Source organism: Ruditapes philippinarum, unplaced genomic scaffold, assembly GCF_026571515.1.
Source record: "Ruditapes philippinarum isolate M1 unplaced genomic scaffold, ASM2657151v2 ctg7911_1_1_1_1, whole genome shotgun sequence".
NCBI classification, from domain to species: domain Eukaryota; kingdom Metazoa; phylum Mollusca; class Bivalvia; order Venerida; family Veneridae; genus Ruditapes; species Ruditapes philippinarum.
This window is the reverse complement of record NW_026864956.1, coordinates 19,023-46,590: the sequence shown is the minus strand read 5'-3', so window position 1 is coordinate 46,590 and position 27,568 is coordinate 19,023. Positions and strand designations below refer to the sequence as shown.

The 27,568-nt window shown below is 33.9% G+C and overlaps 1 protein-coding gene across 1 annotated transcript in view; it reads left to right on the top strand.

Moving 5' to 3' along the window:
- Positions 1–27,563, top strand: part of LOC132727393 (uncharacterized) — a 66,023-nt gene extending 38,460 nt beyond the window's left edge. Inside the window, exons 22-40 of the mRNA XM_060712850.1 lie at positions 86–328; positions 1,856–2,116; positions 3,478–3,669; positions 5,427–5,693; positions 8,071–8,286; positions 10,389–10,652; positions 11,389–11,583; positions 12,342–12,604; positions 15,905–16,142; positions 17,102–17,254; positions 17,829–17,999; positions 18,884–19,045; positions 19,402–19,566; positions 20,373–20,528; positions 22,129–22,296; positions 22,866–23,045; positions 23,659–23,739; positions 26,307–26,420; positions 27,454–27,563. Of these exons, the coding sequence (XP_060568833.1) occupies positions 86–328; positions 1,856–2,116; positions 3,478–3,669; positions 5,427–5,693; positions 8,071–8,286; positions 10,389–10,652; positions 11,389–11,583; positions 12,342–12,604; positions 15,905–16,142; positions 17,102–17,254; positions 17,829–17,999; positions 18,884–19,045; positions 19,402–19,566; positions 20,373–20,528; positions 22,129–22,296; positions 22,866–23,045; positions 23,659–23,739; positions 26,307–26,420; positions 27,454–27,563 (3,599 nt within the window). The remainder of the gene's footprint in view (positions 1–85; positions 329–1,855; positions 2,117–3,477; positions 3,670–5,426; positions 5,694–8,070; positions 8,287–10,388; positions 10,653–11,388; positions 11,584–12,341; positions 12,605–15,904; positions 16,143–17,101; positions 17,255–17,828; positions 18,000–18,883; positions 19,046–19,401; positions 19,567–20,372; positions 20,529–22,128; positions 22,297–22,865; positions 23,046–23,658; positions 23,740–26,306; positions 26,421–27,453) is intronic.
- The last annotated feature ends 5 nt before the right edge of the window (positions 27,564–27,568 follow it).

The following is a 27,568-nucleotide window of genomic DNA, read 5'->3' as shown; positions in this document are numbered from 1 at the left end:
AAATAACTAAATGTACATTACATATGATATAAATATTCTTATATCTTGTTTTCACAGCTGATATTGTTGTTTTATATTTTTACAGACACAGAAAAACCGGTTATCAACAATTGTCCAACAACCCCAATATCGATAAGAAAATACGAGGCTCTGCCACCAAGGCTACCTCAGTTGACAGTCAGTGACAACACAGCCGTCCGCAGCTTCACCATATCTCCTAGCAACGCTAATACAACTTATTTTGTAAGCAATAACTTACAAGTTGTATATACTGCAACAGATTTTGCTGGTAATGTTGAAACATGCACAGTAAATGTTGAAGTAACAGGTAATTTGGTTTTGGTCTTTCCTTAAGCCTAGGTCCTGTATAGTCATCATCATCCACATTATTATACACAGCATTGTTATTTAAGAAAAGTTTGTAGATTGGATTTTCATTCAATCTGAAGCACATGTTCTTTATTCCCACATAGATTATATAAGACACAGCCCATAACTCTTGCACTTGCATTTTATCAATTATTTCCCCTTTAAATAAGGAATTTCATTTTATAATGTTTGTTTTTACTACATATTCTATAATAGGATTACTGTAAGTAAAAAATTGTTTCATATTTTGGATAGAGATTTTTGGCTTTATCATGTTATCATTTTTGCTTATACATGCCCCATACATAAACATGTACATATATATATGCCCCAGAAGAACAATATACAGAGATAATTTTATGTTTTTAGCTCACCTGTCACAAAGTGACATGGTGAGCTTTTGTGATCTTTTTTTTTTTTTGTGCGGCGTCTGTCCGACATCAGTCTTTAAACTTTTACTTTAAACGACATCTCCTCATAAATCATTTAGCCAATTTCATCCAAACTTCACAGGAATGTTTCTTTGATTATCACCTTTAAAAATTGTTCAAAGAATTTAATTCCATGCAAAACTCTTGCTGCCATGGCAACATAAAGAAAAACTTAAAATATCTTCTTTTAAAAAACCCAAAGAGCTAGAACTTAGATATTTGGCATAAAACATCTTCTAGAGGGTGTCTAGTACTGTCTACCAAGTTTGTTCTCATAACAGTCCTAGGGTCAATATTGGCTCCGCCCCAGAGGGTTATTGATTTTTCTGATATGTATATCGTAAAAACTTTAAAAAATCTTGTTTTAAAAAAGTCAAATACTAGAGATTAGATATTGAGCATGAAACATCTTCTAGTAAGTGACTAAGTTTGTCCAAATAAAAGCCTTGGGGTCAAAATTGACCCTGCCGAAGGGTTAATGATTTTCCTAATATGTATATAGTAAAAACTAAAGAAATTTTCTTTTGAAAAAAACCCAAAGAGCTACAGCTTAGATATTAAGCATGAAACATCTTCTAGTGAGTGTCTACCAATTTATTTTAAAAAAAAGACCTTGGGGTCAAAATTGGCCCCGCTTGGGGGGTCATTGATTTTCCTTGTATGCATATAGTAAAAAAAAAACCAAAAAATAAAACAAATCTTATAATTAACAAGTATTCTGCCATCATTGCCCTCTTTTTCAATTTTCATGCCTCTCATATTGATAAAAAATTCAGTAGGGTCGGTTTGTTATTCACTTTTGATTGAAGCTTCAGACTAAGAATTTTTTTATTGTGTCCTTGACCTCAAAATGACCAAATTGTTTCAGGTCAAATTTTGTAAAATTTAGGAAATTTCACCAAAGCTCTGTGTAAAACATTTTGATCATGGTCCTGTTCATAGACATGTATTGTAATGTTATTTATTTAGGTGAAAATGTGATACTTTGAGGACCTTATTGGTAAATTTATAACATATATATAAAAAAAATTCAAATGACTCGATATGTATTTAAGATGAGGAACCTCCACTGATAAATTGCCCAGCAGATCGTATTGTGTTTATGGACACTGATAATGAAGAAAAACAATATGATAAGCTAAGCATTGAAGATGTTGTACCTCTAAATCAGCGGGACCAAATCAAGCAATTTTTTGTTACTGGTGAACCAGAGATTCTGAGGACTAACGATTTGTACAGAACATACACATTTACTATTCAAGTGGAAGACCAGGCTGGAAATCAAGCATCTTGCAGGCAGCAAATTTTTGTACAGCGTAAGTGACCTCGATAATACAATTAACCCTTTACCTGCAGAATTTATATAATGGATTTGCCCAGCTTTGAATTAGGAATGAGTGAGACTAAAAAAAGGACTGGAGCAACAAACTAAATACCATATTTCGGTATATACCGGACAAGGCGCTTGAATGATAAAATGCTAAAATCTTGTTTTTCACCCACCTAAATGAACTTTGAAACGTCTAATTCATCTTTTCACACCGATTTATGTCTGATAATGAATGAAAAATGTAAAAATCGGGGAAAAAAACAGTATTGATCTATATTGTGATCATGATTTTTGCAAGCGTCTACAGGTACTGTGCCAATCCTGTATTGAGTTAAATCCATTAGGAATAGTTCATTTAAAATGTTAGTGATTTCAGTATCTAATTTGAAAAATTTGAGCTACCAACAGTATAGAGACTAGTTATACTGCACGAAAATTCAAGCTGACATACTTTTTTTTAAGGTTTATCGCATTTGGTAGGTCAACGTACATTTATATTTTTTACTATTTTCCTGTCCTGGAAACCACTTATAATTGGCAAGTTGTTAAGATTTCTTTGAATCTTTTTTAACGTTTTGCCAAAAATTTTTAGTCTCACTGACATATAACATAACTTTTGACTAACAACACAAATCTGGAAAGGGAAGTTTTTCAACATTAAATAATGGTTCCATAATAACTGGGGACAGTAGGTCTGTCAACATAACTTTTGACTAACAACACAACTCTGGAAAGGGTAGTTTTTCAACATTAAATAAAGGTTCCATAATAACTGGGGACAGTAGGTCTGTCAACAATTGATAATGTCACTACTATAGTTTTAATAATTTGAAAAAAATAGTTCTATCAGCGTGAATAGTTGTGAATTCCCGAGTGGTTAAGGTCATTGACTTTAAACTTATACTTGCTCCTAATGCTGTGGGTTCTAATCCTCCTGGGGACTTTGGATTCTTTTGTATATTAGCTAAAATAATGTCGGATTTTAATCAGGTGCGTGTTCCTGCCTGATATAATGTTCAGAGGGGTGTCTGAGGTCTTCTTCCACCAGTAAAGCTTGGAAGTTCCTTTCCTATGAACTTTATTGACCCCCCTAAAAAAAGATAATAAAAATTAAATAAAAATAATTTATTTTTGTGATTATAATAGCATTTTTGAAAAGGTTGCCATCATGTCACATTAGAGCCATAACAAGTTTATGTCTATTGAATTATTTAAGGAGTTAATTTTCTACTGCACTAAGGTTGGGATATACATGTATGTTTAATAACATATAATTATATAAATATTTTGTCAGAAAATCCTGTCTGCATTTAAATAGATTAAGTATTAAAATTGTTTGTGTTTCAGCACGACCTTGTAGTGAGATCTCTTACCCCACCCCTCTAAATGCTAAGAAGGAATGCACTTTCAGTGGAAATACAAGGACATGTGTATTAACATGTGATGATTTGTACACATTTGAAGATGGTAAGACAAAAACAGTACAATGTTCTAGCGGAAGTTGGGGCAACACTCCTTGGATACCAGCATGTGTGAGAGGTATTGATTTTGTTTCATTGTACAAATGTTCTATGATTCTTCTTTCTTTATACGTTTTAATACCATATATCATTGTTTGAATACTGGTATATCATTGTTTAAATACCGGTACATCATCAATGTTTTAACACTGGTATGCCATTGTTTTAATACTGGTATTTCATTGTTTGAATACCAGTATATCATTGATTAAAACAATGGTATACGGGTATTCAAACAATGTTATACCAGTGTTAAAACAATGGTATTCTGTTAATTAAATGATGATAATCATGTAAAATTATTACATGTATATCATCATTTGATTACCAGAATACCATTGTTTTAACACTGGTATAACATTGTTTGAATACCGGTATACCATTGTTTTAATACTTGTATATCATTGTTTGATACCTGTATATCATCATTTGATTACCGTTACACCATTGATTTAATACTGGTACCGGTATATTATTGTTTGAATACCTGTATATCATTGATTGAAAACTGGTATATCATTGTTTGAATACTGGTATATCATTGTTTGAATACCCGTGTATCATTGATTGAATACCGGTATATCATTGTTTGAATACCCGTATATCATTGATTGAATACTGGTATATCATTGTTTGAATACTGGTATATCATTGTTTGAATACTGGTATATCATTGTTTGAATACTGGTATATCATTGTTTGAATACTGATATATCATTGTTTGAATACCAGTATATCATTGTTTTAACACTGGTATATCATTGTTTGAATACCAGTATATCATTGTTTGAATACTGGTATATCATTGTTTAAATACTGGTATATCATCAATGTTTTAACACTTTTATACTATTGTTTTAATACTGGTATTTCATTGTTTGAATACCAGTATATCATTGTTAAATACCAGTATATCATTGTTTGATATATGTATATCATCATTTGAATACCAGTATACCATTGTTTTAACACTGGTATATCATTGTTTGAATACGGGTATACCATAGTTTTAATACTTGTATATCATTGTTTGATACCTGTATATCATCATTTGAATAACGTTACACCATTGTTTTAAATCTGGTACCAGTATATCATTGTTTGATACATGTATATCATCGTTTGATTACCAGTATACCATTGTTTTAACACTGGTATATCATTGTTTGAATACTGGTATACCATTGTTTTAACACTGGTATATCATTGTTTGAATACCGGCATACCATTGTTTTAACACTGGTATATCATTGTTTGAATACCGGTATACCATTGTTTTAACACTGGTATATCATTGTTTGAATACCGGTATACCATTGTTTTAACACTGGTATATCATTGTTTGAATACTGGTATACCATTGTTTTAATACTTGTATATCATTGATTGAATACCTGTTTATCATATTTACCATTTCATTCTTATTTTATACTGCAAAATTTCCTTTATTTTTGTGTTAGACAAAGACTTCAAAGTGTTGAATACATTTCTGTACATTTATCTGTCAAACGTTTTAAGAGGAAGATTGTTTTTAGAGTTTTTATCATTCAAAAGATAAATAGAATGTTGTTTTTTTTTAATCACAATCAAATTGAATGTATTGCAATGACTGTTTTGCAATGTATTTCAATACAAGTTAGCCCTATTTATTGCACCACTTGAAAAGACATTGTGATAATGATTGCTATATTCATGTCATAATAAGTCTACAAATTTAAGCTCGTGACAGAATTGCCTACTTTACTTATATGTCATATTCTTTTTGTTTTTTCACAGATGTAACTTCACCGGTTGTTTCTTGTCCATCGTCATCCACAATTTCTAATCTAGACCAAAGAGGTGAAACTTTTGAATTTGATTTTGCGACCAATCTTGGAAATTCAGTTGGTGTAAATGATTTAAACACATATGGTAATGCACAATTTATTCCGGAGAAATATACATTTACTGAGACAGATCTGTACAGACCAAAGGTGGTAATAGTTCAAGTGACAGATACAGCAGGAAACACTGGGTCCTGCAGTTTTGATTATACAGCTGTTCGTAAGTACCTTTCATATTTTTTCTTTGTAAAGTGTTTGTGCCTGTGTGGTTATGTATGTACATGGTTTGTGTGTGCATGTATGTGCATTGGTTTGTGTGTGTATGTGCATTGGTTTGTGTGTGTATGTGCATTGGTTTGTGTGTGTATGTGCATTGGTTTGTGTGTGTATGTGCATTGGCTTGTGTGTGTGCATTGGTTTGTATATGTGCATGGGTATGTGTGTATGTGCATGGGTTTGGGTATGCCTACATGTATGGGTTTGTTTGTGGGCATGTGCATGGGTTTGTGTGTATGTGCATGGGTTTGGGTATGGGCACATGTATGGGTTTGTTTGTGGGCATGTGTATGGGTTTGGGTTTGTTGTATGAGTGAAAAAGGGGTGAAGGGTTGGGTGCGAGAGGTTCTTTATGTTTGAGTAGCTAGCGCTGTTGAATTAAGTATACCTCTTGCACCTCAACATTGTGTGTTTGATTCCTGCCACAAACATTTTGAATGGTTTACTGTGAGGGAGATTGGAAATTTTAAGGTGCATGGGAGCTAAAAGAAGCTGTTAACTTTATTTTCCATAAATGACATGAAGTTCAAGTTTTAGGGAAATAAGTTAAACTGTTTTCAAGTCATTTTTAATATAGAATTACATGTAGATGAAAATCTTTTTTGTCAGAGTGTTGAAACATGCAAACTTTGAATCTCAGATCCCTCACATTTTTTACTATTTTAAGTTTGAATACTTTTTTGAAATTTGCATCATTTTATGTGAAGAACTAGATAGCTTACATAAGGTTTGTTGTTCATCTTAAAAGAGCCTAAATTCACCAGAAATAATGCAATTTTGCACTGAGGGGCCTCTGATGACTTCCTTCAGCATTAAAGCAAGAACTTTGCCATTTCACCTTTAAGGAGTCAGTGTGAGTTAAAATCTGACAAAAATTATATTTACTTTGGAATGTATCAAGGTTTTAGTTTCTTTTACTGAAATAGTACAGTTAGGTCAACATATCTTCATATAACTTTTAAACTGATGTAGAAACTTGAAATTTTAGACATTGAAAAGTTTGACCTAATTTTTAGCTTGACTATACGAAGTATATGGAGAGCTGTCCTACTCGCCCCGGCGTCGGCGTCCACGTCCGCGTCCAGATTTTAGATTAAAGTTTTGGTGCAGTAAAATATTTTTCACTATAACTTTGTCATTTCTTAAGGTATCAACTTCAAACTTCAAATATATGATCCTTGTCATCAACCACATCTTATGTGACAAGGTTCATAACTCTAGCACCAATATTTTCAGATTTATCTCCCCTTGAACTTAGAATTTTCCTTAAAAAATACTATTTTTTACTGTTACTTCTTTGTTTCTTAAGGGATCAACCTCATACTTCAAATATATGTACCTTATCATCATCCCCATCTTATGTGACAAGGTTCATAACTCTAGCACCAATATTTTCATATTTATCTCCCCTTGAACTTAGAATTTTCCTCAAAAAATACTATTTCTTACTGTTTCTTCTTTATTTCTTAAGGGATCAACCTCATACTTCAAATATATTTACCTTATCATCATCCCCATCTAATGTGACAAGGTTCATAACTCTAGCACCAATATTTTCAGATTTATCTCCCTTTGAACTTAGAATTTTCCATAGAAAATATTATTTTTTACTGTTACTTATTTATTTCTAAAGGGTTCAACTTCATACTTCAAATATATTTACGTTATCATCATCCACATCTTATGTGACAAGGTTCATAACTCTAGCACCAATATTGCAAGAATTATCTCCCCATAAACTTTTTTTTTTTACTAGAAAAATGTTATTTTTTATTATAACTTTTTTATTTTTAAAGGTATCTACCTCTAACTTCAAATACTTATTCCTTCTCATCAATTACATTTTATGTGACAATGTTCATAACTCTTGAAGCAATATTAACAGATTTATCTCTCTTTGAACTTAGGATTTTCTTTAAGAAATATAATAACTTCTTTACCTTTTAAGGTATCTACTTCAAACTTCAAATATATATTTCTTATCATTACACAAATGTTGTGTGGCAAGGTCCATAACTCTAGCATGACTATTTCTAGAATTATTCCCCTTGATCTTGGAATTTATGTTAACAAATGTTATTTTTTTACTATAACTTAATACATAATTATACATAATTGATTTTTCTTTCATAGTTTTGTCCTCCTTACTGCGTCCAGTATTTTATTAGTCGAGCTTGGCTGTCTGCTGTGACATTAGAACAGCCCCTGTATGCTCTGAGTTTTTCTTTTTTTATTTGAACAGCCCCTGTATGGTCTGAGTTTTTCTTTTTTTTATTTGAACAGCCCCTGTATGCTCTGAGTTTTTCTTTTTATTTGAACAGCCCCTGTATGCTCTGAGCTGTCTCTTCTTGCACCTATCGATGGAAGTATTTCTGGTACAAGACGTGCAGCAACAAGTACACGATCTGCTGGTTGGGATGTTACAATTACATGTAACTCTGGTAAAATTCTAAGAAATGTTGGTGCTTCAACAACAGTGAGCTGCAATGATGGACAATCATGGTCTAATAGTGACATATTTCCAATATGTATTGATGGTAAGTTCAAATTTCTAGACAGTATGATGTTCAGACTGTATTGTCGTACTGTATCGTCCTTATCCTGTCATTTTAACCATTCTTTAACATGATCAATATAACATGCTTCAGATCATAGGCTGCAGCCGATAAAACAGGTTTGTATACAACTCAAAACATTTTTAGATGATATATTATGATCTTGATAGCATTTAAGTAATAGAAGAATCATCTTTTGTTTCGGTTAGATAATCATCAGGACTAGAATAATAATTATTATAGTATTATGATATTATAAGTAAAGTTGCTGTTTTATAAAATTTCACTCTAATCACTAGCCTTCACTGATGGTAAGTGATAGGGTCACAAGCCTTTGATGATGTCAAGTCATATCAAATCTTATCTTCATTGATGGTAATATCATCACTAGCCTTTATTAGTGGTAAGTTATATCATTTATAGCCTTCATTAATTGTAACTGAAGTCATATCATCACTTGCATTCATTAGTGGTGGGTCATATCATAAGTAGCTTTCATTGATGGTAAATCATATCATACCATCACTAGCCTTCATTAGTGGTAGTCATACCATCACTAGCCTTCATTAGTGGTAAGTCATATCATCACTAGCCATCATAAGTGTAAGTCATATCATTACAAGCCTTCATTAGTGGTAAATCATATCATCTCTAGCCTTCATTATTGGTAAATCATACCATCACTAGCCTTCATTAGTGGTAAGTCATATCATCACTAGCCTTCATTAGTGATAAGTCATACCATCACTAGCTTCATTAGTGGTAAGTCATATCATCACTAGCTTCATTTGTGGCAATCATATCATCATTAAACTTCATTAGTGGTAAGTCATATCATCACTAGCCTTCATTAGTGGTAAGTCATACCATCACTAGCCTTCATTAGTGGTAAGTCATATCATCACTAGCCTTCATTTGTGGTAAATTATATCATCATTAAACTTCATTAGTGGTAAGTCATATCATCACTAGCCTTCATTAGTGGTAAGTCATACCATCACTAGCCTTCATTTGTGGTAAATCATATCATCATTAAACTTCATTAGTGGTAAGTCATATCATCACTAGCCTTCATTAGTGATAAGTCATACCATCACTAGCCTTCATTAGTGATAAGTCATACCATCACTAGCCTTCATTGATGGTAAATCATATCATCACTAGCCTTCAGTGGTATTCAGATAAAAAGCATTCAGTGGTGGTAAGTTATGCCATCACAAGTATGAAGTTCTGGTAATACATTCCATCACTAACAAATCAAAGTGGTAGGTTAAGTCATTCCCAGCATATGATGGTTGTAAATTAGTGGTGGTAAGTCATACCATCTCTAGCATAATAAGGTGGAAAGTTATGCCACAATTGCTTTTACTAGTATAAAGTAATACCATCACCAGTTTTCAGTGCTGGTTAACCATACCATCACTAGCATTTAGTGATTGTAAGTTATACCATTACCAGCATTATGTGAATGTAAGTTTTACCATCACTAGCATTTAGTGGTTGTAAGTTATACCATCACTAGCATTTAGTGGTTGTAAGTTATACCATCACTAGTATTTAGTGGTTGTAAGTTATACCATCACTAGCATTTAGTGGTTGTAAGTTAAACCATCACTTGAATTTAGTGGTTGTAAGTTATACCGTCACTAGCATTTAGTGGTTGTAAGTTATACCATCACTTGCATTTAGTGGTTAAAAGTTATACCATCACTAGCATTTAGTGGTTTTAAGTTATACCATCACTAGCATTTAGTGGTTTTAAGTTATCCCATCACTAGCATTTAGTGGTTGTAAGTTATACCATCACTAGCATTTAGTGGTTTTAAGTTATCCCATCACTAGCATTTAGTGGTTGTAAGTTAAACCATCACTAGCATTTAGTGGTTTTAAGTTATACCATCACTAGCATTTAGTGGTTTTAAGTTATACCATCACAAACATTTAGTGGTTGTAAGCTAAACCATAACTAGCATTTAGCGGTTTTAAGTTATGCCATTAGCAGCATTTAGTGGTTGTTAGTTAAACTATCTCTGCATAAAGTCACTATGCCATGTGTAAATGAACATTGTTTGCTCTATTTTTAGATAATGCCGGACCAACTCTGGCTTGCCCAACTTCTGCATATGAAAGAATTACAACAGGAGATGATGAAAGGAGGATTGTTTTTGCTAATGATGCTAAATATGCTGGAACTGCAACTGACCTCAGTGGTATTGCTAGCAGATCATATCAACCGGCCTTCATTGATGTTAACTTTAATGCACTAAATACAGTGAGACAAATATCCCTTACAGTTACTGACAATGCAGGAAATCCTTCAGTGTGTTCATTTCAGGTGGCAATTATAGGTAAACAGACACATTGTCAGAATTTATTTATTTAGTCTTTTTTACAAATTCAGGTTACATGAAAATTCATGCTCCATGAAACATTTGAAAAAATTATTTGAAAGTTATTTATTAGTTATCTTTGTCACATATAATTGTTTCTGATAACCACTGCTTTTATTGGACTCAGAAAATACTTTGTAGTGCCAATTTCTGTCATGCAATTAGCTGTTAGTTAGTTACTTTAAGGACTTTCGTTTGAGGAATGTTGGCATGGCAGGGGGGGGGGGTCTTTAAGTAATGCAATGTGATAACGGTGGGTGTTTTCTTTCACCAGTTTTAACATAAATAACTTAAATCAGTAGACTGTTATTAAGCACTCTAATCTTGTTGTCATTTACAAACAAATTGAATAGTTAAATTTTTTAAACATTTTATTAGTAATTCTATACTAAAAGCTTTATGGTGTTTTAAATATTCAGTTTGAAACATGTTTTCTTAGCAAATTATACAATATAATCCAATTTTAAGTGTGATATACCAGACTTTATTTCATTTTATTTGACTGTACAAAATATATAATTACAGAAAACTTTTTAAGGTGGTCCTGTGAGACTGGATCTTGTTGGGGGTGGGAGGGTGTTCTGTGAAATTTGCTCTGCCTTGTCAATCTTGTGAATTGTGCGATAATTGGATATACATGTATATATTTTCTCATTAACCAATTACATGTATTCTAACATTGTTTTTTTTTAAGCTGAGGAATGCTCACCATTGGCGTTACCTACACCAGCTAATGGAGCTAAAGCTTGCACTGAAACATTTAATGGATGGTCATGCGAGCTCACCTGTAATCCTAACTATTCCTTCTACTCGACAACACAAAATACCATCACATCATCCTGTATAAATGGCGGAGACTTTAACACTTACATACCTGATTGTGCACGTGGTAAGTTTGTATATATAAATTGATAAATAAAGATACAACTTACTACAAAACTTGTAGAGAATTAAAAATTTACCTACATGCTTTCATTTCTAGCTTGTGCCTGTTTCAAGACAAAGTTAAGCTATTATGATTGCTGTGGCATCGTCTTTGTGGAAGCCTTTTGATTAGGTCATTAGGTAAAGCGTTGGAATGTGAATTGGGTGACCCGGGTTCAATTCCTGGATGTCCCAGGTCACTTTAGTTGTGATTGATCATGAAATCTTTATTGTGATTGTTCATGAAATCCTTTCTACAGTCATTTGCACTGTACCTCTGCTCTGGTATGTACAGAAGTTATTAGTTTCTTGTGAAGGCAACAAACACTGGTAAAAGGCTTGACAACTTACCCAAGAACAATGCGAGTGCTGACCTGTGCTCTGGTAAATTCAGAGTGGCTCCCTGTGGTGATCTGGAGGGTAAACTAACAACACCACCACCATGGTTTTTGTGGTTGTTCAAAAACTTTAATGTAACACATTGTTTGACACATTAGTTCAAACATTTCTAAAGGTATCAACATGAAACTTGCTTATCATGACAATGTGTAGTGGTTGGACAAGTGTCATAATTTTGAAAGTTCTATCTTAGGATTTATGTCGAATTTTATCTTTAAGAATTTTTGAATGGAATGGAAATATTTTTAGTTTATCTGTAACTATGGATGACTATGCTTGTCAGAGTGCTCATTGGTCGTAATTATTGTTATATTTGTTATACAGATGATGATACTACAAGTAAACAGTTCATTGGGAAAATGAGGTATGAATATGTACCAGAAAGCACTTCAATTACCAGCATTCCACAATCATGTATAACAGGCTATAAAACTACATTGTCGGCTGGTGCACCCTCAATCCTAGACAGAATGACAACACGTCTGAAAAATTCTTGCGATAACAATTACGGTCCATTCAATGCAGACTTTGTACTTTCGTTCCTACCAGATAGCACCGACGTGACTATTCAAACTAATGGAAGAACGGTAAGTTTCATTTCAGATCAGATCAGTTTATTATATTTTCATTATCATAGAGAATCTAAACTGATGTCATTTAAGCAAAGATTAAAATATTGAAACTTCAAAGGAGGATTGTTATTTGAAGGAGGTAATACTTTATTTTACTCCCCTGTCTTACAAATGCTTCATCTTTACTAAAAAAAAAAATCACTTTCGGGCATATGATGCTCCGCCTAGCGGTGCTCTTAATGTGTTTTTTCGCATAAACCAAGCTCCAGGAGTGTAATAAAGCCATTTAATAAAATCAATATTACAGTACTGAAATAACACTTTCATGTGATGTCATTTGCTATATACATGTACAAACATAGCATTAAAGCACACTTATATTAGCATTGAACTTGGCTTTGAATTAAACAATATTATGCTTGCCAGAGGCTTGCATAATATGATTTTATTCAACTTGTTCAATAAATTTAGTGTTAAATTTACATCCATCCAATATCGTCTATATTTCAAATGTTTTTAGTATATAGGTTGTATGTAAATGTCATACGGCATCATTCCAGTGTTACTCATGGCAGATGGACTAGGGTGTTCTGTTATGAATTTAATAATATTATGCACTGGCAGGTACTTGAGTAAGAAAAAGTTGCAAAAAAAGTACCATATATTTTTTCTAAGTTAAGCAATTTTACAACACAAAATTTCCCAAACTGGGCAAGGTGGTTTTTCTTAAAATGGCCAGGAAAAGGCTGGGTAAATGCATCATTGCTTACTGGGATTTGAACTAACAATTACTGCTCTACCCATAAATGAACATATTTTTTAACCAATGGCAATTTTTATCTCACCTGTCACAAAGTGATAGGGTGAGCTTTTGTGATCGCTTTTCGTCCGGCGTCCGGCCGTCGTCCGTCCGTAAACTCTTACTTTAAATGACATCTCCTCATAAACCACTAAGCCAATTTCATCCAAACTTCACAGGAATGTTCCTTTGGTGGTCACCTTTTAAAATTGTTCAAAGAATTTAATTCCATTCAGAACTCTTGTTGCCATGGCAACCGAAAGAAAAAACTTTAAATATCTTCTTTTAAAAAATCATAAGAGCTAGAGCTTAGATATTTGGCATGAAACATCTTCTAGTGAGTGTCTACCAAATTTGTTCAAATAAAAGCCCTGGGGTCAAAATTGGCCCCGCCCTGGGGGGTCATTGATTTTCCCTATATGCATATAGTAAAAACTTAAAAAATCTTCTTTTAAAGAACTCAAAGAGCTATGGCTAAGATATTGAGCATCAAACATGTTCTAATGGGTGTCTACCAAGTTTGTTCAAATAAAAGCCCTGGGGTCAAAATTGGCCCCGCCCCGGGGGGTCATTGATTTTCCCTATATGCATAAAGTAAAAACTTAAAAAATCTTCTTTTAAAGAACCAAAAGAGTTAGAGCTAAGATATTTAGCATGAAACATGTTCTAATAAGTGTCTATCAAGTTTGTTGAAATAAAAGCCCTAGGGTCAAAATTGGCCCCGCCCCGGGGGGTCATTGATTTTCCCTATATGCATATAGTAAAAACTTAAAAAATCTTCTTTTTAAGAACCAAAAGAGTTAGAGCTAAGATATTTAGCATGAAACATGTTCTAATAAGTGTCTACCAAGTTTGTTCAAATAAAAGCCCTGGGGTCAAAATTGGCCACGCCCCGGGGGGTCATTGATTTTCCCTGTATGCATATAGTAAAAACTTAAAAAATCTTCTTTTAAAGACCTCAAAGAGCAATGGCTAAGATATTTAGCATCAAACATGTTCTAATAGGTGTCTACCAAGTTTGTTCAAATAAAAGCCCTGGGGTCAAAATTGGCACCGCCCCGGGGGTCATTGATTTTCCTTATATGTGTATAGCAAAAACTTAAAAAATCTTCTTTGAGAAAACCCAAATAGCTAGAGTTAAGGTATTAAGCATGAAACATCTTTTAGTGAGTGTCTACAAAGTTTGTTCAAATAAAAGACCTGGGGTCAAAATTGGCCCCGCCCCAGGGGTCATTGATTTTCTTTATATGTGTATAGCAAAAACTTAAAATCTTCTTTGAAAAAACCCAAATAGCTAGAGTTTAGATATTAAGCATGAAACATCTTCTAGTAAGTGTCTACAAAGTTTGTTCAAATAAAAGTCCTGGGGTCAAAACTGGCTCGGCCCCAGGGGTGTCATTGTTTTTAACTATATGTGTATAGTAAAAACTTAAAAAAAATCTTCTTTTAAAAAGCCCAATGAGCTAGAGCTTAGATGTTTAGCATGAAACATCTTCTTATGGGTGTCTACCAAGTTTGTGCAAATGAAAGCCCTTGGGTTAAATTGGCCCTGCAACGTTGGGGGTGGGGGTTGGGGGGCCTATATACAGGTGAGCGACCTCAGGGCAATCATGGCCCTCTTGTTTATCTTAAACTGAAGATTTTGTTACAACTGCTTATTGTAACGTGTATTACAAATTACTGTATATACTTGCTTTTAAGACTCACTTGTTTATAAGAGGCACTCACTTATAAGATATACCAACTTATAAAACGGACTCACTTATTAGACATACTCACTTATTAGACATACTCACTTATAAGACACACTCACTTATAAGACCCACTCACTTATAAGACCCACTCACTTATAAGACACACCCACTTATAAGACACACTCACTTATATAAGACACACTCACTTATAAGACACACCCACTTATAAGACACACTCACTTATAAGACACACCCACTTATAAGACACACCCACTTATAAGACACACCCACTTATAAGACACACCCACTTATAAGACACACCCACTTATAAGACACACTCACTTATAAGACACACCCACTTATAAGACACACTCACTTATAAGACACACCCACTTATAAGACACACTCACTTATAAGACACACCCACTTATAAGACACACTCACTTATAAGACACACCCACTTATAAGACACACTCACTTATAAGACACACTCACTTATAAGACACACCCACTTATAAGACACACTCACTTATAAGACACACCCACTTATAAGACACACTCACTTATAAGACACACCCACTTATAAGACACACTCACTTATAAGACACACTCACTTATAAGACACACTCACTTATAAGATGCACTCACTTATAAGACACACCCACTTATAAGACACACTCACTTATAAGACACACTCACTTATAAGACACACTCACTTATAAGACACACTCACTTTTAGACACAATCACTTATAAGACACACCTAAAAGTTGTTTTTATTCTGGTACATGTACTTGTTATAGAATCTTTTTTTCCCTTGTAGGTTGAAATGATTTTTTCCTACACCATAGTTTATAGCGACACTTCTATATATGAGAAGTGTGCGACCTCATTCCTCAATGATATTGATGGAATCGGCAACACTTATCCTTTGAGTGGTAATATTCCAGCCAGTGGAAACTGTCCGGAGTTAAAATGGGATCAGGTAGCTGAAGGCGCAGGCCGGGGGTTATTCTGTGCCGCACCATTTTTTGCGTCCCTTACTAATAATGAACAATGTGGTAAGTAGCTCTTGAGGTGTAGTAACGCAAGACCATTGTGTGTAAAATAAATTTTTTGTAATTATATATATGCCAATGGTTGAGTTATGGATAATTTTTCCAAATTTCAGAAAATAATTCTCAGATTATAGCTATAAAATTTTTCTAAAGGAAATGCAAAAATGACGACTGCTGACAACTTTTGATAGATCTATCTGGAATAAATTGACTTAGAATTTAGGAGATCTACAGTTAATTATTGGACAGTCACATTCAAGTGTTGTATAATATCATAAGAGTGAATAATTTGAAAGATTTAAATGTAAAAACAAAAATACAGCTAACTACAATAGCTTGTTTTTTGAGGAACAATTTATTGTTGCATTATTAGTAATCAACCTTTATTGATACTTTCATACTTTCAACATTTTCAGTGTTAAACTTTTTCTAAAAACTTTGTTTTGTCTGTAAATACATTTTCCCAATTTTAGCAATTTGTTAATAGTTCCCCAAAAAATAGACATTAAAATTTCCAGGGTATAATTAAAACAAAGAACTCAGATTGGTTTTGCCAGGAACCCTTAATTTGACAAGTTTAACACAAGTGTTAAGATTTATGTTGTTGGTTTTTCTATCCAAGACTTATTTTATTATATTTTTTTTCTGTCCGAGACTTATTTGATTCGATTCTTCTATCCAAGACTTATTTATTCGATTTTCTATCCAACAGTTATTTTATTGTTTTTTTCTATCCGAGACTTATTTAATTTGATTTTTCTATCCAAGACTTATTTATTCGATTTTCTATCCAAGACTTATTTTATTGGTTTTCCATACCAGACTGACTTTATTGGATTTTCTATCAAATAATTGTATTATTGAATTCTTAATTATTCTTCTTGGTAATATTGTTAATCATTGCATTTTTAATCCTGTCATCATTTGTATGATAACTTGGTTACATCTTCTAATGTTTACAGTCCGATGTCCATCTGGCACGCAGTCTAACGGAGAATTTTGCTCAATATGCCCAAAAGGTACATACAGGAACTATGCAGATGCTTCATGCATTCAATGCCCCACTGGTTATACAACAAGATATCCCGGTGCCTTAAATAGTGGATCGTGTATCGGTATGTACTGCTTATGTTCTGCCATTTTCAATTTTAAAGTATTGTTTTTATGGGCTATTTAAACTTTATATAAGTTTCTAACAAGTATTTCCAACTGGACTTTAACTCAACAAATGTTTACTCACCTTGGAAAGGGAGACATGCTTTAAAGATTTTGCTTGCAACTTCATATATTATTTACCACAGGAATTTCTCCTTGAAATTTCATGAATATCTTCTAGGTAATAATTTTAAGCCTATAACTGTAGCAAGAGATTAAATCTTCACAGAGTTGCCCTCCCTTGTGAAATATACAAATTCCTAACAAGGGTTTTTAATGTAAGTTCTAGGTCTACAATAATAAAAATATTAAATAAAAACTTCATGCATGTCTTGACTATCATAAATGGAGAACCAACACCCATAACTCTGCCCTGTACCAGAATTTTACTGAATTATTCCCCTTTCTTAACTTTTTAAATTCCTATGAATTTGTTATCATTTTTAGAATCAAACCATCAACATTTCATTGATTTAGATTTTAAACATAATCATCAAGTACTTATTTTATAAAATGCCTATCATTTTTTAACAGCCCCTTGTACTGGATCAATTTCTACAACTGGATTTAGTCCCTGTTTAACTTGCCAGAAAGGTAGCTACAGATCTGACAGTTTGACATGTCAGTCTTGTGGATTTGGGCAGACGACAAATGGAGATGGCGCCACTAGCATAGATGCTTGTGTATCTAGTACTATCGATGATGGTAAATATTTTGTATACATTTTTCTTTTCCAATGATGTTCTTAATACCTAAAAAAGAATGTTTTTATTCTATGTCAGTTTTACATATTTCTGTATATATTTATATATAGCAATGAATTATATTTTGTTTTATTTTGCTGGAAAAGGAGATGAAGTTTTGATGTGACATCACATTTGTATGTTTTTTGTTATAATTCTGAAGAAACTAGGGACAGCTATAGGTATAAATCAAAGATAAAAGGCATGTGTAGTTATTACGAAATCCATGTTTTGAGACAACAACATTTGGATTAGGGTATAAAAATTGAGAAAACTTGCCCATTTAGCGTAGTAATGCATCCGTGGCCAAGTAGTTAAGGTCATTGACTACAAACCACTTGCCCCTCTGATGGCTGTGAGTAAGAATCCAGTACCGGTTATTGTTTGAAATAATGAAACATAGGTCATCCAAGGTCTTCCTCCTACAGCAAAACTGCAAAAGTAGCCAAAGGACCTATACCGTGTTGGTGTGATGTAAAGCCCAGCCAAAAAAAAAGAAGCTCAGTAATAAATTCTTTAGGTCTATTTTTGTCAGTTTTATGTGTATAAACCAAGGAAGGGTGCATGTATCCATGCTAATTTGATGGACAAACTTCAGTACATCTAATGGAATTCATCTACTATAGGTTTTTAAAATGATTTATGTGGAGTTGTTGGCAGTTAATTTCAGAAAAAAACAGTTGAGTATTATTGTTACGAAACCCATGAACACTTGTTAGACAATTACCCATAGGAATAAAACTCCAATACTGTTCAACTGAAAGGTAACACCAAAAAATGTAAATCAAGTATTTTAACATAATTTTGATACGTTACTTGTAGCTACTTTGATTTCAATTTTTGCAGTACCATGCACAATAGGGACTCAGCTGAATGGCAACACCTGTGAACCATGTCAAATAGGTACATACAGAAGTGTAAACACATTATCCAACACCTGTGTAGTTTGTCCAGTAGCTGGGACAAGTACTTATATTAGAGGAGCAACATCAAGTAGTCAATGCTATGGTAAGTGTCTAAAATATATAATTTACCTGTTGGTAAAAAAAGCTCAAGGTAAGTGTGTTTATATGCTGTTTAAAGAAAGTGCTTTTGAAAGTGTGTAGAATAGACAATTTTGGGTGTACTTGGTTAGTGCCTAATGTAGAGAATAAAAGTGTTGGTTAGATATATTAAATTTATGATAAAGAAGACGAATTAAGATAGTAAATTGCGCTTGGAAGAGTGGTCATATGCTAATCAGTTGTACATACTGAAACGCCCCTTTCATTCTTAGGGGTGTGGAAGTGGGAATTTCTACTTTAAAGTTTAAGTAAACTTGTGAGTTTACTGTACTGATATATTTCTTTTCTCTATATTTTCAGCAACATGTAGACAAGGGTTTACATCTTCAACAGGTTTAGCTCCATGTACAGCCTGTCCTATTGGTCAGTATTCTGTAAGTTCAACACAATGTGAAACCTGTCCAACAGGTTTTACAACAACATATGCCGGGCAGTATCCTTGTGTCGAGATCAGTTCACTCAGAAGTGAGTAGTATTTAACAAATATTAAAAAAACAGGAAAATAAAAATAAGTAGGTGTAGTCCTGAAATAATGCACAGAGGGGCACCGGAAGTCTTCCTCCATTTTAAAGCTAATATACAGAGGGGCAGCTGAGAGGCACATGAGGGACACCTGAGGTCTTCCTCCATTATTAAAGCTGGAAAGTTGCCATATGACCTGTATACTAAATTGTTGGTGCAAGTCATTATACCCAATAGAAAATGAAAGAAATCAAAATAAGTGTAATTCTTAATAAATTTATAAACCCTTGGGGCTATTCCCATTCAAATGTGTGCCTAATATATATGTATCTGTACTGAAATAAATTTTTTATATTTTTACAAGCATTTATTTTCCTTTAGTTAATTAACAGCGAAAATATTGTATACATATAGAGGATATTCAAGGTTTTTCTATAAATACATGATTTATTTTCATCGAGTGGTATGAAAATAAATATTTCATGAGTGGCGGTAGAAACTAGAAAAAAATTTTAATATGAACTGTCAGTGAGGTACCTCAAGAGATATAAATAGCCAGTGTGTAAACTGTGCTGAGGGAAATATATAATAAAATTATAAATCTCTTGATGTTAGTAAAGTGCCCGAGAGGTACCTCAAAAGATCTAAATAGCCAGTGTGTAAATTGTACTAAGGGAAATATATAATAATATTGTTAATCTCTTGATTTTAGTAAAGTGCCCAAGAGGTACCTCAGAAGATATAAATAACCAGTGTGTAAACTGTGCTAAGGGAAATATATAATAATATTGTTAATCTCTTGATTTTAGTAAAGTGCCCAAGAGGTACCTCAAGAGATATAAATAGCCAGTGTGTAAACTGTGCTGAGGGAACATACAACTCAAATGAGGAAGGTTCTTGTACCTCCTGTCCTGCTACTGATACAACTTTCTTTGCTGGTGCTACAGCAAGAACTATGTGCAGATGTAAGTACATTTATAGTAGTCTGAATAAAGTTGCATGAAATTTTTTTATTATGAATTATATCCTGTAGAAATATTGAGGGGCATCTAGGAGAAAGTGGTCATTGTCTCGTATTACCTTCCACTTCACAAGAATGGATAGAAATTATTCCATATAAGGCCAAAAAAAAATAATTGTGTTGTTAGGGTAACATGCTCTAAAAGAATAGGGTAGGTAGAATTTTTTTGAACATCTTGATCCAGAGAAAATGTTCATTTTCTGATTTGTATGGTATTGATTGGTGTTTGGTATTTTTTCAAATTTTGTAGCAACAAGAACTTTCTCTGTAAAACATTGAAATTCGTTAAGGTATTTATATTTTATATCATGTTCTTACATTACATGATTGTTTACTGTTTTGGCTATAAATGTGTATTGTCATTTTATGCCAAAAAAAGAATATGTTATGTTATGTTATGTTATGGTGTTGGGTATTTAAAAATTGGCTCATTTTCATAAAGGAAGACTCGTGGTTACTATGCCTGATTAACTATTCATTATATTCAATTATACCTTAGCAATGAAACTTCCGATAATGTCCCCTGATGGTACAAGAACATGATTTCTAAACACACTTTAATTTTGCAATATTTTTTTGTGCCCCCACTTCAGTGGCGGCATTTAGATTTACCATTGTCCGTTCGTCCGTCTGTCCGCCCGTTCTCTTTTGTGTCGCACCTAACTCAAAAAGTATTTGACCTAGAGTCATGAAACTTTACAGGAATATTAATCAGCATATGTAGTTGTGCACCTGGGTATTTTTGTCTGGATTTATTTAGTATTTTTAGAGTTATTGCCCTTGACTTTGAAAATTTTTTCAATTTTCAACTTGTGTCGCATGTAACTCAAAAAGGATTTGACATAGAGTCATTAAACCTTACGGGAAGGTTGCTCAGCTTAAAAAGTATTTGACTTGTAGGCCTGAAAGTTTACAAGAATGTTGGTCAGCATGTGTACTTGTGCACCTTGGGGTTTGCTTGTGGATTTATTCAGTATTTGTAAAGTTCTTGCCCTTTACTTAGGTAAAGATTTTTAGCTTTCAAAAAATATTTGACCTGGAGTCATAAGATTGACAGAACAGTGGCACGGTGGGGGCACCCGTGTCCTATGGACACATTTCTAGTTTTTTTTTTTAACAGATCTAAATAAAAATGGTAGGGTCAGGCTTATTTTCTTTGGTAGGGTAGTGTAACCCTAACAAAAACAATTTTTTTTAGGCCTAACCTGTCAAATTGATTTTTTTTTTTTCAAAACTGAAAATTATTTGTAACTTTGCTTCGGCCAAGTATATACTGGTAATGTAAATGTAATGATTGACAAATGAATATTGTCTTAACTAACATCATGAAGTATTATAATGATGGTCATTTGGCTCAGTTGAGATCACCTTTGACATATTTCCATTTGAAAAGATTTCATATAACCGAGTCTTAAAGTTTGCTGCTTCGAAATTATTTATCAAAGCCAACAATGTGATGTATCAATACTGTACTGTCTTATTTTATATTTATCCTACTTTCAAACAGTGATATATATTTATAAATAAGAATTTTTTTTAATCAGCCAAGTGCCCGCCAGGATTCTACTCAAGCACCGGGAAGGCACCGTGTACTCCTTGTGGTATCGGCAGGTATTCATCAACATTCGGAGCCACAGATTGTACGCCTTGCAGTATAAATAATGATATGATAACCGCCACAACTACATCAACTTTCGATTCACAATGCATAAGTAAGTATAAGTAACATCTTTGTATTGTAAAGCTGTAAAAATTCAAAATAGTTATATATAGTAAATAAGAACCAGCAGAATTTCAAGACAGTGACATTCCTTTTATAGAGTGTTGCGGACATGAGTATTTTTAGTAACCTGGAGAATGTGACATTCCTTTTATAGAGGATATATATATTGATTTTGAATTGATATATATGAAACGTGACATTTTGGTCCTAGGTCTACTATTCAAAGAGAAATGTGTGCTATTGTTCTCTTCCTCCCCTGCCCCTCCCCCATCTTCAAAACTACTGTAAGTGATGGGTTGTTATCACTGATTCTCTAACATATGGGCAAAGGTTCCATAACTCTGAATTATCTTTATTCTGCAGAGTAATGCCCCTTTTTTCAACAGTCAAGCAATGACCATAGTCAAGCCTACTGTCATAAGGACAGCTCTTGCTACATGTATATGAGAAGTTACTTTGTGTGATGATACAAAAAAAAACCCATCTATTATAACTGCCCTGTATTTGTTACTGTTTACTGTTTATTTATTTTCTTCTTTTTTAAATTTTTTTCTGTAGGAAAATGTGATGAAGGATATTTCTCATTCAATGGTTATAATCAGAATGGAGCATGTAGGCAGTGTCCCAGGAATCACTATCAGTCCCAGAAAGGGCAAGATAGTTGTAATCAATGTACACCAAGTTCCTCGTATTCTACAGAAACTGGTTTGACTTCATCTACCCAATGCCTTGCCGCTGGTAAGTACTGGATGTATGATCTGCTGAATTTACTGAACTGACTTGTAGTTGTCAATTACATCTATTGATTTGAAGAGATATCATCTTGAATATTTTAAAAATTTGCTCAGTCAGCAGTATTATAGACTAGTTAGTTTAACTACATGGATATTATGGCAGCAAGGTTATTAACTAGCTTTTGAGGCTTTGCTATATTTGAGAGGCATGTATACACCTGGGGAGCTTAGGAGGAGCGGAAGTTGAAAAAGTATAGTGGAGCTTTGGCCTGTTTGTAAAAATGCCTCTCAGCCCAGGGATTGTGGGTTTGAGCCCGAATCAGATCATGGCCCTGTCATGTCATATGATACTTTTTAGAACCAGGAAGCCCGCTGGAGTGAAGTTTAAATAAGCTATAAATTTTCTGTGTAATGATGTATCGAAATAGATATTGTCAAATAAGCTACAAATTTTCTGCACAATCAGATATCGAACTAAAAATTGTCTAAATTAATTCACTAAGTAGAGGTAAATGCCAAAAAAGTAAATAAGGATAAAACAATACTAACGTCTAAATGATTGTCAGAATTGGACAATTTATTATACACCATTGCTTCAATAATTGTGTATATTACAGGTACCCTATGTAATAACTACTGCTCAAATGGAGGTAACTGTGTCATTAGAAACAATGAACCAGTATGTGATTGCACACCAGGTAAACAATTTTATTGTTAAAATCAAATTTGTTGAATATTGTGTCAAAGTTTCTACAGGAATTGAGAGATTTTAATATAAGTTGGCACAAATGTTCACCATTGTTAGCCAGTGTATTGTGCGCAAAATTCAGTCCATACAGTCAAGATCAAGATTGCAATTAGAGCGTAAAAGTTGGGAAAAAATATAAAAATGTGTGTACTGAAAGTTTGGTAGTGTTACATTTTATAAGAAATGTTCACAGTCATGAAACTGGGTCTTCCAAGCATAATCAAATAAATATGGACCACGTCAAGACAAAACCAACATAATTGGTTTGCGACCAGCATATGGTTCCAGACCAGCCTGCGCATCAGTTTATTTACTTGTTATAGGGTCTTTTAGCGAACAGCATGGATCCTTATCAGACTGGGCAGATGCGCAGGCTGGTGTGGATCCATGCTGGTCGCAAACACACTATGTTGGTTTTGTTGTGACGCGGCTCATATATGCAAGGTCACTTACCAGACATGAAGAAATGAGCAGGTTTTGCAGGATCATAATTATCTTCTACTGTGATGGATGGATTTCATTTTAACTTGATACAAATGATCACCACCATAAGACATAGTGTCCACCCATGAACCGTGTCTCTTTGGTTAAAAGACAAGGTCATATTCAGAGGTCAGACGTAAATGCTTGTCAAAAGCAAAACTTCTGTATGCATTGAGAGTTATTTTTTCATGTAACTTATTATACCCCCGCACAACAAAGTTGTAAGGGGGTATACTGGAATCAGCTTGTCCGTCCGTCCGGCCGTCCGGCTGTCCGTCGGTTTTTTCTTGTCCGCCCAATAACTTCAGATTCCTTTGATCCTTAGTCTTCATATTTGGCATGGAGGTTAGTCATGATTAGTAGATGACCCCTATTGATTTTGAGGTCACTAGGTCAAAGGTCAAGGTCACAGGGGCCTTGACTTCAAAAAGCTTGTCGCGCCCAATAACTTAAGATTCCTTTGACCACAGTCGTCATATTTTGGCATGGAGGTTAGTCATGATTAGTAGATGACCCCTATTGATTTGAGGTCACCAGGTCAAAGGTCAAGGTCACAGGGCCTTGACTTTAAAAAGCTTGTCCGCCCAATAACTTAAGATTCCTTTGACCCACAGTCTTCATATTTGGCATGGAGGTTAGTCATGATCAGTAGATGACCCCTATTGACTTTGAGGTCACCAGGTCAAAGGTCAAGGTCACAGGGGCCTTGACTTTAAAAAGCTTGTCCGCCCTATAACTTCAGATTCCTTTGACCGATAGTCTTCATATTTGGCATGGAGGTTAGTCATGATTAGTAGATGACCCCTATTGATTTTGAGGTCACCAGGTCAAAGGTCAAGGTCACAGGGGCCTTGACTCCAAAAGCTTGTCTGCCCAATAACTTAAGATTCCTTTGACCCACAGTCTTCATATTTGGAATGGAGGGTTAGTCATGATTAGTAGATGACCCCTATTGATTTTGAGGGTCACCAGGTCAAAGGTCAAGGTCACAGGGGGCCTTGACTTCAAAAAGCTTGTCTGCCCAATAACTTAAGATTCCTTTGACCCACAGTCTTCATATTTGGCATGGATGTTGATCATGATTAGTAGATGACCCCTTTTGATTTTGAGGTCACTGGGTCAAAGGTCAAGGTCATAGGGACTTTGACTTCAAAAAGTTTGTCCACCCATTAACTTAAGATTCCTTTGACCCACAGTCTTCATATTTGGCATGGATGTTGATCATGACTATAAGGTGACCCCTTTTGATTTTGAGGTCACTGGGTCAAAGGTCAAGGTCACAGGGACCTTGACAAAAAAAAGCTTTTCTTCTCAATTGTTAAAGAATGTCCTGTCAGCAATGTATTGATTTTGACATTTTCACATTTGAAGCATGTAGAATACATAACTTAGCAATGCACTGGCTTAGTAACCTCAGATTTGGCAGGGAGGTTGTCCTTGAGCTCTAAATGGCCACTGTTGATTCTGACAAAGTGGTATGCGGGGGTATTCACGCCATGATAGTGGCAGTTCTAGTTACAATTGTTCCAAATTGTGAAACATAGTGTTATGTGAAAAAAATGTGGAAAAAAAATTAGGTCCATTTGGCTAAGGTCATATGATATAGTCCAAGGTTGGTTGAGAAAGTGAAATAGTGAGGTATTGTCATAAATTGTGGGATTTTGATATAATCCTTATGACAATATGGCACGTCTATTGTTCCTAGGAAAAACTTAGTACCCCAATATCCTTAATGGCATGATTATGTCTAAATGGATAAAAAGGTATTTACATACATTGGGTATCAATGTCTGATATCTGTTAGGTTTATTTATGATAATGATTATAGCAGGGAAATTTTGTATTATTTTATATTTTCTTTAGTAAATTTTATTCAAAACTTTGCTATATAATTGTGTACTTATGTAAACAAATTACTTGAAAACTATATTTTGTTCTGGTTTGGTGGCCTATGAAGCTAATAAGATATTGTATTGTATTGTGACAGGAATGACTTTTCAGCTTTAAATGTTTGTTTATTTTTATCTAAAACAGGCCAATACTTTGGAACAAGATGTTCGACTCAAGTTGATCACTGTAGATCAAATCCTTGTTATAACAACGGAATTTGTTCAAGCACTGCTGCTGGTTACACTTGTGATTGTAGAGGTTAGTGTCACCTTTTATCACATATCTACACTTGTGATTGTAGAGGTTAGTGTCACCTTTATCACATACCTACACTTGTGATTGAAGAGGTGTCACCTTTTATCACATACCTGTGATTGTAGAGGTTAGTGTCACCTTTTATCACATACCGTCACTTGTGATTGTAGAGGTTAGTGTCACCTTTTATCACATACCTGTGATTGTAGAGGTTAGTGTCACCTTTTATCACATACCTGTGATTGTAGAGGTTAGTGTCACTTTTTATCACATACCGTCACTTGTGATTGTAGAGGTTAGTGTCACCTTTTATCACATACCTACACTTGTGATTGTAGAGGTTAGTGCCACCTTTTTAGTTTTATCACAAATATATGACCCCTTAAAATTGTTATGAAACATCAGTGCATATATTTGATGTGATTTCATTTGTACCATATAAACATAGCACTAACACTATACAAACATTGCATTTTCAAAGACATGCTTAATGTAAGTGTTACACTTTAAGCGTGCTAATGAAAAAGTGATTCTTTTTTTTCTGAAAAAAGTTCTTATTTTGGGTATGTGATAAATTGAGTATACTATTGGTGTAGCTTCATTCCTGAATTATTCAACTCATTGACTAAGGTAAAATGCAAGCCAGAGGTGAGGCTCACCTAAAATGATTTTATTACAGCTCATTCAAAGTTCAATATTGAACCTACACTCGTTCAATATCCTCTGTTACGTTATCATATGATTTCGCCGTTTTCTGTGTAAATATGACCATTACATATTTCTTTATTTTCACATGTGTACTATAACGGTACTTATGTTCGGTAGCAAGACACCTCACCCCCCAGACACTTCTATGTTTATTTTTAAAGTGAAAATGAAGATGTAAAATACCGGCTTGAAAACATTTTCCCAATCTTGTTTTGTAAAGTTACCCCTTACTGTTACTTATAAACAGATTAGATTTTACGTTTATTTTGGAGAGCAATTAAGGTCTATCTAACATATTAATATTAGTACATGTATATATATTTTTCAGGTTTTGCCACTGGAACAAGATGTGAAACTTTGGTGAAAAAATGCCAAACAGGTTCAAATCCAAGTTGTAAAAATGGTGGCCATTGTATTAATAGACTCAATTCATTTTGAATGTT